Source organism: Terrapene carolina, unplaced genomic scaffold, assembly GCF_002925995.2.
Source record: "Terrapene carolina triunguis isolate 2854851 unplaced genomic scaffold, T_m_triunguis-2.0 Scaffold695, whole genome shotgun sequence".
Lineage (NCBI taxonomy): Eukaryota > Metazoa > Chordata > Testudines > Emydidae > Terrapene > Terrapene triunguis.
In genome coordinates this window covers 1,279,024-1,292,347 of record NW_020665046.1, presented here as the reverse complement: position 1 = coordinate 1,292,347, position 13,324 = coordinate 1,279,024, and the positions used below count along the sequence as shown (strand labels likewise).

The window sequence follows — 13,324 nt, the reverse complement described above, 5'->3', positions numbered from 1 at the left end:
CAGAGCCGCCATCCTGACTGTGATTACAATAAACATCCATCCTCATACCAGCAAAGGACATCATCATCATCTTGGCCAATCAGCGTTGTCCAGCAGGGGAGCCTCCACCCTGGAAGTCCCCCTGTTAGAGGAGGCGTTTGCTGGTCAGTTAAGATGGGATTGAGCACCAGTTTAGCAGGCAGGTTGGTTACCCAAACTTCTAGGGAGGGGTAAACAGTTACCTGTATGCATTGAACTACCAGAACATATCTCAACGGGCTCTATAGCAATATTAATAGAGACAAAAACGTCAAATTTAGTATGGAGAAGATGATTAGTGTGCGGCCAGGGCTTGCAAGTCAGACATAAGAATGGCCATACTGGATCCATGTAGATCAATGGTCCATCTAGCCCAGTATTCTGTCTCTGACAGCAGCCAGTGCCAGATATTTCTGGCAGTCAAGAGGCCTAGGGACATCCAGACCATGTGGTTGCATCTGTGACCATCTTGACTAATAGCCATTGATGGACTTGTCCTCCTTGAATTTACCTAATTCTCTTTTGAACCCAGTTATACTTTTAGCCTTCACAACATCCCCTGGCAACAAGTTCCACAGGTTGACTGTGTTGTGTGTGAAGAAATACTTCCTTTTGTTTGTTGTAAACCTGCTGCCTATTAATTTCATTGGGTGACCCCTGGTGCTTGTGTTATGTGAAGGGGTAAATAACACTTCCTTATTCACCTTCTCCACACCTCTCATGATTTTGTAGACCTCTACCATATCCCCCCTTAGTCGTCTCTTTTCCAAGATGAAAAGTCCCAGTCTTATTAATCTCTCCTCGTATGGAAGCTGTTCCATACCCTTAATCATTTTTATTGCCCTTCTCTGCACCTTTTCCAATTCTAATGTATCTTTTTTGAAACGGGGTGACCAGAACTGTGCACAGTATTCAAGGTGTGGGCATATCATGGATTTATATAGTGGCATTATGATATTTTCTGTTTTATTCTCTCTCCCTTTCCTAATGGTCTCTGTTCTGTTCTCTTTGTTGACTGCCGCTGCACACTGAGCGGATGAACATGCGGAGACACATGGTGCAATGCTGTGTTGAGGGCACATCTTACAACACGGCTTAGATCATGTGAATGTTTAGATGTTTAAATGACCACTGCAGTGACACCCCAAAATATTTTATGAATGCCAGCCAGTACCTCATCTTTTGAATCTGACAATCCTTCCCGCTCAGCACGCTGCCCAACAGCTCCATCACATTGTCCTTAAACTTGTTATTGTCCAGCCTGGCCAACAAAGCAAAAGAAGAAGAGATGGCTGAGAACAAAGCATTTTGATAATACGAGGAGGAGAAGAAAACGTCCATTTTGAGCTGCTGAGAGTGAGAGCTCTCCGAAAAAAATGAAGAGATCCTGATCTGTGTAGCTTCCATGCTCAAGAGTTCACAGAGCGACCCCCATCAGAGGCAGTGTGTTCCTTGAGATGCTGACTTTCACAGTGAAGCTGATCTCCCCCACTATCCCCCAGCAAGGAGCCGAGAGCCCATATGCTGCTGATCCTCATGACTAGAGAATATTCCATATGCACAGTGCCGGAAGAGTCTGTTCTCTCTAGGATAACTCAGTCACACTTACCAGCATCCCAGGATAACTCTAGGAGGCCCTACTCTTCCAAAGAGAATGTCCTCTAAAAACTTGGAGATGCTTCACTTATGCAAAAATCACATTTAAGTCCTTTGGGTTCCTCCAATGAAAGATAGGGCAGGAGTGTAAAGCCTATTCCAGGATAGCGATACAGGACTCTGCGCTGCCCCGGGGCCTCTCTTTATAAGTCTTGTAAGATGGCACTAGGTTGTAGCTGTCACAGGTCATGTCATGACCATTAAACACATGCTCTAGGCATGCACAACACTAAAATGCACTGTGTTTAAGCTAGTGCCGGTCCTTGTCAACTGGTCGTACCTTGTCCACTTGTCACTAAGTCTGATATTAGCGACAGGTGACTTTTGGGGATGACTATCCAATGGGCAGAGGTGAAAGTAAGCCGGTCCGGTCCGGTCCGGTGTACCGGCAAGAGCCAGTACGCTGTGCTGGACCGCACTGGCTTATGCGCAGGGATTTAAAGGGCTCGGGGCTCCCCGCCACTGCTGGGAGCCCCGAGCCCTTTAAATCCCCCCCTGCAGCTCCGGCAGCCGGGCTGGGCCTGGGATTTAAAGGGCTCAGAGCTCCGCGCCACTGCGGGGAGCCCCGAGCTCTTTAAATCCCCCCGCAGCTCCAGCGGCTGGGCTGGGGCTGGGATTTAAAGGGCTCAGAGCTACCCGCCACTGCGGGGAGCCCCGAGCACTTTGAATCCCGCACGCAGCTCCAGCAGCTGGGCTGGGGCCGGGATTTAAAGGGCCTAGAGTTCCCGCCGCTGCAGGGAGCCTCGGGCCCTTTAATTTGCCCCGGGGGCTCCCAACCACCTCTGCAGCTGGGAGCCCCAGGTTGATTTAAAGGCCCTGGGGTTCCCAGCCACAGCCAGTGCCCCAGGCCCTTTAAATCTTGAGAGGCCCCGCCTCTTCTGGATGAGGCCACGCCCCCCTCATGACTCCAGCAGTACCGGTAAGTCCTGTAAGTTACTTTCACCCCTGCCAATGGGGGTACTAAACCAGCCTCAAATAAAGATCCAATAGACCCCTGGATTGCTCAGGGGACTGTGAGTAAAACACAAAATCTTCTACCTGTGAGTTGCTGATTCTCATTCATCCAGGCCAGCAATAAACAAAGGTCTTTTAAGGGCTGTCCATTGGCCAAAGTGAAATGAGTTGGGGATCTGAGTCCAAGTCCTAGTGGAGAAGTGCCCATATCATCCCTCACCCAATTAAATTGACACCTATTATGGTAACCTCAGCAGAGAGGCCAAGTACTATAAAGTGAAGGCAACTGAATTAGCCTCTGCTCCTCAGAGGTGAAGGTACAATGTGAAAGTAGTTCAAGTAAAACCACTTGCCTCCTATTAGTCTTGTTATCTCTACCAGCCTACAAAGCAAAAACCCCAGTTCCAGACTCTGTGGTCTCCTAAGTGGCCCCCATAATGCAATACGAGCAGCATCTCAGGATAGCTCATCAGCCATTGATATACATAGGTAATAACAAACACAGCATGCTGTTTGGCATATTAGCACTGCCACTTCCACTTCTCCCGCTTCTTTCACCCAAAGAACAGATGGCATTTTGAATATATTAGACTAATAGACTTTAAGGTCAGAAGGGACCATCATGATCATCTAGTCTGACCTTCTGCACATCATAGGCCACAGAACCTCACCCACTCCTGCAATAGACCCTGGATTAACCAAGCCTCACATCACCCCTGCGAAGTAGGTATTATCCTCTCCCTTTACAAGTGGAGAAATTGAAGCACAGAGCTGGACTGACTTGCCCAAGGTCATACAGCAGGTCAGTGGCAGAGCCAAAAATAGAATAATAGAATCATAGGACTGGAAGGGAGCTCAAGAGGTTTTCTACTCTAGTCCCCTGCACTAGAAGATCCCAAGAGTCTGGACTTTCAGCCCCCTGCTCTGAACATGACACATATTTCTCAGTACCACATGACCATCCTATGTTGGGTGACCAGATGTCCCGATTTTATTTGGGGCTTTTTCTTATATAATCACCTATTACCCCCACTCCCTGTCCTGATTTTTCACACTTGCTATCTAGTCATCCTAATACCATCCTCAGAGTATATTTCTGTTTGCAGGACAATCGTCATGAATAAAATAATTGCCACATATCCTTTAAACAGCTGCTACTTTCTACCGCATGTCACAGAAACATGGAAATAGTCCCGGTCCCTACACAAAACCCTGATCTGACTTACCGGAGATTACTGCAGAAGAGGAGCTGGGAAAGCAGACTTTTGCAGATATTGTAGGTGAGGCAGTTGGAGAGGTTTGTCTCCTCCATGCACACCTCAGAGACCTGCAGGAGATAAGCCAGGGCAGAGCAATTCACTGGCGTTAACATCCCAGCTAAGCTCTCATTTTTCATAGCTTCCTCCACAGTCTTGGCCAGCTCCATGTGCTGCACTTCATACAAGCACTGCATGACGTTCACAGTCCTGGAGGAGATGACATAGTCAGTGTTCAGGCAGCTCTGGAGAAAGCTGACCACGTGGCTTCGGAAGCTGTTATGCTCATCCTTTATCAAGAGCCAACCGGACAGCAATTTGTTCACCTGCGGGGAGAGAAGTCCAGAGAGAAAGCGCACAAAGATATCCAGCTGCCCGTCATCTGACTGCAGTGATCTCTGGACAGCGTTCTTAAAGTGATTGAGGAAACCAAACTTAGGCCAGGACATCCCGCTCTCAGTGAAGAGATCAAATATTGCTCGCTTTGCTGAAGCATAGTAATAAGTGGCTGCCAAAAACTCCTGGAGGGTTAAATGGGAGAAATAGTAGACAGTGGAAAACTGCATCTCTTCCTTGAGTAACATCCTACTGCACAAGCTGCCTTGTAGTGATGAGAGGTCTATGCCATAGGCTTTCATGTCTTGTTCGTAAAATACGTACTTCTTCTTGAGCAGACCATAAAATGCCAGCCGACCCAGGTTACCAATAATTTTTTTGCTGTTGTTTATAGCTTGTTCTATCCTGGGAGTCTCCTTCTGTTTTTCCTGCCAGTCACTACTCAGTGCCATTTTAAAGTAATAGGAGTAGATTTCTGATAAAGTCTTAGGAACAGTTGTCATTTCTTGGGATTGATCAGTGCTGTTCTTTAGGAAATAGCCCATTGAGGAGCCAGATATCCAGCAAAAGGCAGGAACCGTACACATTGTGTACAAAGATCTGTTAGCCTTGATCTGACCCAAGACTTGACTGGATAAGTCTTTGTTCTCAAGGAACATCTGATCCAAGAAGTCCTTGATCTCCACAGCTCCAAAACCTCGTATTTCTGTCATCCGGTCAACTAGGCCACCTGGGATTTGGCTGGCTGCTGTGGGCCGTGAAGTGACCCAAATGGAAGCTTCCTGGAACAGGTTGCCACGGATAATATTGGTGATCAAACTATCCACTTGAATTTCCTTTTTGGGGTCCGTGCAAACGACTGTGTTGGAAAAATCTAAAGGAGTCTTAAACTCATCCAAGCCATCCAGAATCAGTAAAATCCGGGCAGTGCCATTGGAGATAAAGCTGGGTTCAGTGATATGAGGGAATGCCGACCGGATGAGCCTCTCAGCAGAGAGTTTCTCATAAGTGTTCAGTTCCCGGAAGGTGAGAGGCAGCACGAATATGATGTCCTTATTGACCTCCCCTTTGGCCCACATGCAAACAAACAGTTTCACCAAAGTGCTTTTGCCGATCCCAGCCACGCCCACGGTCACAGAGATACGAGGAGGAATGCTGACTTTAGACAGAGGTAGGAAGAGCTTCTCCAGGGGGATTTTCTTGGCAACATTTCTCATGCCTTTGGTGGCCTCAATCTGCATGACGTCATGCTCTTTCTGCTGAATATCTGTCAAGCCTTCCACCAGCAGAAGATTAGTGAGCCTCTCCAGCTGCCCAAGTTCCACACCAGTTCCATAGCGGTTCTGGAGACTTTCCAAATGCTTTTGCACCATAGGGTCTGTGTAGAGAAAAGCAAAATAGGTCAAGAGGGAGACAGACAATGACCACAAGCATAAGCAATAGGCACAGCCTGACTTTTTCTCATTATTGCAGGGAAGAGAAGCCAGCCAGAGCTTCTGGAGGTCAGGAAAACAGGTTTGAAAACTTGCAACCAAGGGGGAGGGTTGCACTGGCTGTGGATGTGATTGTAATGGGGAGCAAGGTTCTCATTACTCAGACACATCCACCAGCTGACCAGAAGGACGGGGCTGGAACTGCTTTAGCTGCTGGTTACCTCTACTTTGTCGAGTAATGTGTAAACTGAACGTCAGGGCGGGAGACTGCACCTCTCACTGAATTACTGAAGTTAGAGATGGAGTCATCTACTCCAGCCCCCAAGCAAATGCACAACTGTCCCTACTGTATGTGCTGTAGGACTTTGTTCAGTTTAGTTTAAAATGTTTCATAATGAAGTTTAAAAAGCCTGAAGTGGCAAATCTTTGACAACAATGGTCACAAATTCTCCCAGCTGTGATCCCATCAATCTAGTTCCCAGTGGAAGAAGTAGCACTTGTCTTAAATTGCCTTGATAGAAAACACTGGTTCAAATAAAATGGAACCATTGATTTCTGGGGGAGAGCCTCTCTCGCAGTCTGAGATTTGAACTGGTGCTAAACCTCAGGCCTCATACAAAGCTTTCCTGATATCCATTAGCGACCCTTTTGTTTTCATGGTAATGGTTCCCCTAGCCGCGCTAACACCTCGCTGTGCCTGCCAGTTAAGTCAATCACAGTTTCACAACAAACCAAAGTGAGTTATGGGCCGAGTTCAGCACAAGTTCAACTCCAAATCTTGGAGTGCAAGTTCCCCACTCAGAGTGTCCTTCACAGAAATAAGCAGCTCTGTGGCTTCCAAAGGAACGTGGTTTTTGCATCAGTGCAATTCCACTGGCAGGTCAGTCAGAGGGTGGTGTAGGCTGGAACACCTTACACTGTCTCCCACTCCCTTAGATGGAGTATTATGGAGTCTAAGAAAGCAAGGGTACATTGAAGTAGAGGGTAATTAACTTACATCTTCATACACCCTGTAGCGAGGCGGCCTGGCTCCCAGCCGCCCCTGTAAGGGATGAGCCAGAACAGCCGCCAGAGTGGGCGGAGTCACCGCCGCCTGTCACCACCCCCCGGAAGTCAAGGGGCGGGACAGGAAGTATAAAGGCCAAGCCACAGCGCTCAGTTGCTGGCCGGTAGCGGGAGAGGCCAGACGCTGGTGCTCAAGCTCCCGCTGGCCTGAGCCTGCCCAGAGCCCGGTATCCTGAGGAGCGGCCTGAGCTTCCCCCCGCCGAGGGTCCGGAGGAACCGACCAACCTACACAGCGCTCGGTGCCCGGAGGAGCCCATGGTCTGGGACACGGCAGACGAGGCTCAGGATGTGCAGGTACCCATGGAGGAGGAGATGGGAAGTGGCCCGGGGATAGCAGACCCCGAACCCATGTCAGTGTGTTGCGGTCAGGATCCCCACTGACCCAGCAGCAGACGGACTGCTGCTGATAGGGCCCCGGGCTGGAACACAGTGGAGTGGGTGGGCCTGTGTTCCCCCCTGCCACCCCACGCCGGGTGGCAGTCTCTCCTCCTCCCTGCCTGAGGGCCTGAGCCCTGAACTATTATTTGTTTGCTCAGCCCCTGCCTAAGGGCCTGAGCCCTGAACTATTATTTGTTTGCTCAGCCCCTGCCTGAGGGCCTGAGCCCTGTACTACGGTTGGCTGCCCGCCTGACCTAGGCCCGGGAGTGCAAGACTGAACTGCTTCCCAGCCTCATGTAGCGAGGCGGCCTGGCTCCCAGCCGCCCCTGTGAGGGACGAGCCCCACCCCGGAACGTCTACACACCCTTTCCTCTTAGCTGCTTTTCTTGCTAGACTCTCTTGGCCAAATTCAGAGCTGATGGGTAAGGAGGAGATGCAAACAACATGGTAGTGAGTGGGTCAGTCAGTCAGTTGAAGGCCTTGTGTACACAGGAAAGTTTTACCAGTTATACCAATATTGTTACTCATGTGGACAGTCTTATTCCAGAATAAGAGTGGCTTTTTTAGATTTAACTTCAACTCTTTCCCAAGCGAGAAAAGTGAAACTGACAAAGGCCATTCTTTTACTGCAGTAGGAGCATTCACATTCGGATCGATATTGGTATAATGATAACAGTTTAAATTCACTTCTTAGATTATACTGAAAAAAATCTTTTCTGTGTAGACAAGGCCTAAGGGAGTCTATCTAGTCTATACAACGAGGAGTCCTTATGGCACCTTAGAGACTAACAAATTTATTTGGGCATAAGCTTTCGTGGGCTAAAACCCACTTCATCAGATGCATGAAGTAAAAAATACAGGAGCAGATATAAATACCTGAAAGGATGGGGATTGCGTTATCAATTCATTTATCTTGTTAGACTGACCTCTCACTTGGTACAGCAACCCCTGTCCTTTCATGTATTTATACCTGCTCCTGTATTTTTCACTTCATGCATCTGATGAAGTGGGTTCTAGCCCATGAAAGCTTATGCCCAAATAAATTTGTTAGTCTCTACGGTGCCACAAGGACTCCTCGTTGTTTTTCCTGATACAGACTAACACGGCTACCACTCTGAAACCTATCTAGTCTATGTTGATGGAATATGCATGTCAAGGGGCTGGAAGAAGATATATGTTGCACCAGATAAGACTTTCCCCAACTCATTTAGACTCAGTTGTCAATGACTCCAGTTTGCCATAGCATGGCTTACAGCAGCAGCCCAATGTCTGCATTGTATGTTCCATGCTGGATTTAGCTTGTAAAACCCCTGGGATGGGGACTGTGGTACTCAGTAAATCATCATCAGAACATGGCCATTACTTTTTAAATATAGCACAAGACTTCTTGTTTGGAGGCTGCGTGATGCTGACACACAGAAACAAAACAGAACGAGACTTTAACTCGTGATCCCTTCACCATCATGTTATTGAGTGCTTTTCTGTGCAATTATCATCCAGACGGTAGAGCCCTGATTGAATTATTCAAACTTTCTCACTTGAAGCAGCGTTTCAACGTCTAGGTGGCAAATTATTAAGCAACCTGATTTACACTGAACTGCTGCTGAGGCAGAGAAATGAGAAGACAGACAAATTGGGTGTGTGGGCTAGGAGGCTTTGATCAGCTCCCACAGGAGAGACAAAGCTAGGTGCCTGCTCCTGGGGGTGCAGCGCCACATGCACAAAAACTCAGTCCTAGATTTCTTCCCCATACTATGCTGGGGAGGGCTTTTGGAAGCCCCTTTGCTCTGTCCAGGCGCTGTCACTGCCAGATCCCTGAGCACTAGATTGTTGTGGTTAGCCGCAGCCCTATATTGAGGGAAGTGCACCCTTTCATTGTACAGTATTTGTAACATAATATGACCCAAGACATTTTCTAAGGGTCTGGCCATGCACACTGAGCCCCACCCCTGTCTTGGGGCCAGTGTGGAGCTGCACCACCTCAGGTGGGGCTCCTACACCAGACATAATCCCTCCTGCAGCTCCCAGGCACACAGGTAGAACAGGCCTGAAGGGGCTGCAGCATGCTCATCCTGTGCATCTAGACAGCCCTGCTGCCTGGGACAGGGTTCAGGTCCTGACATGGCCTCCTCCTCATCCCCAACTCCACCCATGGGCCATAGCACACCTGGGGGCAGTTGTAGGGGCTGAGCTCTGCCACCATGCTGGGGGTGCAGAGATGCTCCCTGCAGCCTCCCCAGTCTCACAGACCCATAACACACATAGGACAGGCAGATCAAGCAGACCGTAGCCTGGCAGCCTTGCCTCCCGTGGTGAGGAATTACCAAGCTGGGGCATGTATACTCCAGTCTCTCCCCCTGCTCTCCAGAAACAAGCATTTCAGCAACAACATTTCACCCACATTCTTTTTCCTTATTCTATCTTCTAACCTGCTCCCGGTCAGACAAGATGACCCCTCTCCCTCAGAGCCAGTTAAAGAATGGGTTTTTAACTGCCACGGCTGCCAGCCGCACTTGGGACCCGAGTCAAGCTGACTGACTGAGCTCTCTCTGTCTCCTATATCACTATCAGCAATGGCTGCTGCTTCTCTTGATGCTGCTTGAGGCAGCAGAGGGTAAAAAACTTGTTCTGTGTAGCCACGTTGGCTCTAAGATGCTAAAACTTGTTTTTCCAGTAAAACGGGCAGCTAAGGTGTACCTTCCTGTAGCCCCGTCCATCTCAGAGGATCCAAACATGCTTTACAAACTTAACAAGCAAAACTACTGAGATCACCTTGCCACCCACTGAAATGCAGCTACCTCTTGAGTACAACACAGCCATAATTCATGTATGAACTGGAAAAGGGGGTAAACAGTGAGGTGGCAAAATTTGTAGATGACACAAAACTACTCAAGAGAGTTAAGTCCCAAGCTGACTGTGAAGAGTTACAAAGGGATCTCACAAAACTGGATGACTGGGCAACTAAATGGCAGATGAAATTCAATGTTGATAAATGCAAAGTAATGCACATTGGAAAACTTAATCCCAACTAGACATACAGAATGATGGGGTCTAAGTTAGCTGTTACCACTCAAGAAAGAGATCTGGGAGTCACTGTGGATAGTTTTCTGAAAACATCCACTCGATGTGCAGCAGCAGTCAAAAAAGCGAACAGAATGTTGGGAACCATTAGGGAAGGGATAGATAATAAGACAGAAAATATCATGTTGCCTCTATATAAATCCATGGTACGCCCACATCTTGAATACTGTGTGCAGATCTGGTTGCCCCATCTCAAAAAAGATCTACTGGAATTGGAAAAGGTACAGAATGGGCAGGGGTGGTGTCCCTCGCCTCTGTTTGCCAGAAGCTGGGAATGGGCAAGAGGGGATGGATCACTTGATGATTATCTGTTCTGTTCATTCCCTCTGAAGCACCTGGCATTGGCCACTGTCAGAAGACAGAATACTGAGGTAGATGGACCATTGGTCTGATCCAGTATGGCCGTTCTTATGTTCTAAACCACCGCCAAAGAGCACACAGCAGCACAACTTAGCAGTGATGGCTGGAAGTGAAGAAGATTCAACTGCAAATGCCATGGTGGGCAGAGTGTAGTGGAATTGCACAGGTTAGAATCTGCTGCCAGGACTCCAGGACATGCAGGAAGCAGATATACTACATAAGGTGCCATCTCGTACAGCTGTAACTCTCTCAGTGACTGTCTCCAACGTGCACCTCGTCACCACGGAACACTAAGCCCCCATAAATAATCTTCCACTGACATTGTGGTGATGGCAGTGCCACTATCAGAAGAAAGCAGCTGCAGGCGACGGATAAGCAGGTCTGGTCCTAATCAACAATGATCCTCTTTTCATGCAAACGTCCCTAGCAACTGACAAGGGTGAGAAATACAGAAAATGAGGTCATTCCTCAGGGCAGGTCAGACAAAGGAGGGGTTTCTCCTTGCAGCGGGGCCCACATTTTGGGTCCTGATTCTGCAGGTTGTTCCACCTTCTCCTCAACACACTATAGCCCCGTCTTGGCTCTGCCATGCCAGAGGTGGGGAGGGTGGATCAGAGAGCAGTGGCTCATAAGGGAATGTGCCTAGAGTTGGTGTGTGTGTTTTTCTCAGGAAGTTCAAGTTACCTGCTCACAGGTCTGAGTCAGGACAAAGCAGCTGGTACCCCAAACCAGGAGCAACGTATGAAACATTCCATTTGTGAGTACCTGGAGGATGAAGGGGTGATCACTAGCAGCCAGCATGGATTTACCACAAACAAATCCTGCCATACCAGCCCAATTTCCTCCTTTGACGCTGTAACTGGTTTAGTGGATGGGGGAATGTGGTGAACATAATATACCTGGACTTCAGCAAGGCTTCTGCCACAGTCCCACATGACGTTCTCATAAGTAAGGTGGAGAAATGCGGGCTCAACTGAACTACCATTAAGTCGATACAAAATTGGTTAAATAACAGCAAACAAAGAGTAACTATTCATGGACTGATGTCAGATTGGAGGGAGGTCTCAAGTGGGGTTCCACAGGGATCTATTCTGGTCTGGTGTTGTTTAACATCTTTATTAATGGTCTAGATGTAGGAATAGAGAGCAGACTGATCAAGTTTGCAGATGACAGAAGGCTGGGGAGGTTGCTAATACTTTGGAGGCCAGAGCTAAAATTCAGAGGGATGTTGATAAATTGGAGAATAGAAAACAAAATGAAATTCAACAAAGACAAATGTAAGGTGCTACATTTAAGGGAGAAAAACCAAATGCACAAATACAGAATGGAGGATAACTGGCTTGGCAGCAGCACCGCTTAGAAGGATCTGTGAGTTGTGGTGGATCCAAACCTCAACATGAGTCAGCAATGCGATGCTGTTGCAAAAAAAGCAAATGCAATTTTAGGTTGGATTAACAGAGGCATAGCATGCAAGTCACGAGAGGTGATAGTACTGCTCTACTCTCCACTGGTTGGGTCTCAGCTGGAGTACTGTGTCCAATTTTGGTCACCAGTGTACAGAAAGGACGTGGTGAAACTGAAAAGGATCCAGAGGTGAGTGACAAAGATGATCAAAGGGATGGAACGCAAGGCAAATGCTGAAAGAACTGGGGATGTTTAGTTTGGAAAAGAGGAGATTGAGGGGGGAACATGATAGTGGTCTTCAAATACTTGAAAGGCTGCCATAAAAAAAGATGGAAAAAAGTTGTTCTCTCTTGGCACAGAGGGCAGGACAAGAGGCAATGGGTTCAAACTACAGCACAGCAGATTTAGATTGAATCTCAGGAAAAACTTCCTAATTGTAAGAACAGTAGGACAATGGACCAGACTGCCTAGGGAGGTTGTAGAAGTTCCTTCACTGACAGTTTTCAAAAGGAGGCTGGATAGCCACCTGTCTTGGATGGGTTAGACGCAACAAATCCTGCATCTTGGCCAGGGGTTAGACTAGATGACCCTTGCGGTCCTGTCTCACCCTATGGTTCTATGATTCTATGACTTCAATATCTCAGCCAGAAGTTAGGGGTCTATTACAGGAGCGGGCGGGTTAGGTTCTGTGGCCTGCAACATGCAGGAGGTCAGACTAGATGATCATGATGATCCCTTCTGACCTTAGAGTCTGAGTGTCTCAGTGGTAGCGTCGTTAGTGGGCTTTCTTAATCAACAGGGGTCAGACCCGGAGGTCCTTTTTTGTCCTTACTCGGGCAAAGCTCCCCAGGGTACACCTGGCTCTGTGAATGCTACAGGTACACATCTGCTAGCACGCAATGCCGACACGTGTGCGCACACACACAGAGGCTTTTATGACACACATGCACACAGACAGAAGACAACGAACAGCATCTCCTACCATAGACGGTGATGTGGAGATAGAGCTGGGAGTTGGTTGTCTCTATGTAAGTCTGCAGGGACTGAGAGGCATAGCTGCCCTTTCCAGCCAGAAGATCCATGACTGCCTTCACCTGCTCTGACAGGGAGCTCACCCCCTGAACCTGGCCTGCCTCCTCAGCACTGAGGAGATCCAGCTTCCTCATGTAGCAGATGATCTCTTCCAGGAACTGCGACGAGATGGACCTCACCAGCTGCTTCCGGTAGCGGTTGATCCAAACCCCTGTGAGGAAGAGGGGGGGGGTGATGAGTGTGAGGAGTCACTGACAGTATCTGGATCTTCTATGTGCTGAGGATGCATTGTTCAGGGGTGACAAGAAACGGAAGGGTGATAGGCAGGTTTCTTGGAGATCACACAGCTGT

General features: G+C 48.2%; 1 protein-coding gene across 1 annotated transcript in view; it reads right to left on the bottom strand.

Moving 5' to 3' along the window:
• Positions 1–13,122, bottom strand: part of NLRC3 (NLR family CARD domain containing 3) — a 43,438-nt gene extending 30,316 nt beyond the window's left edge. The window contains exons 1-3 of the mRNA XM_026659815.2: positions 12,924–13,122; positions 3,855–5,598; positions 1,193–1,279 (exon numbers count right to left, since the gene is read on the bottom strand). Coding sequence (XP_026515600.1) covers positions 1,193–1,279; positions 3,855–5,598; positions 12,924–13,107 — 2,015 coding nt within the window. The 5' untranslated portion in view covers positions 13,108–13,122. The remainder of the gene's footprint in view (positions 1–1,192; positions 1,280–3,854; positions 5,599–12,923) is intronic.
• Positions 13,123–13,324: the final 202 nt, after the last annotated feature.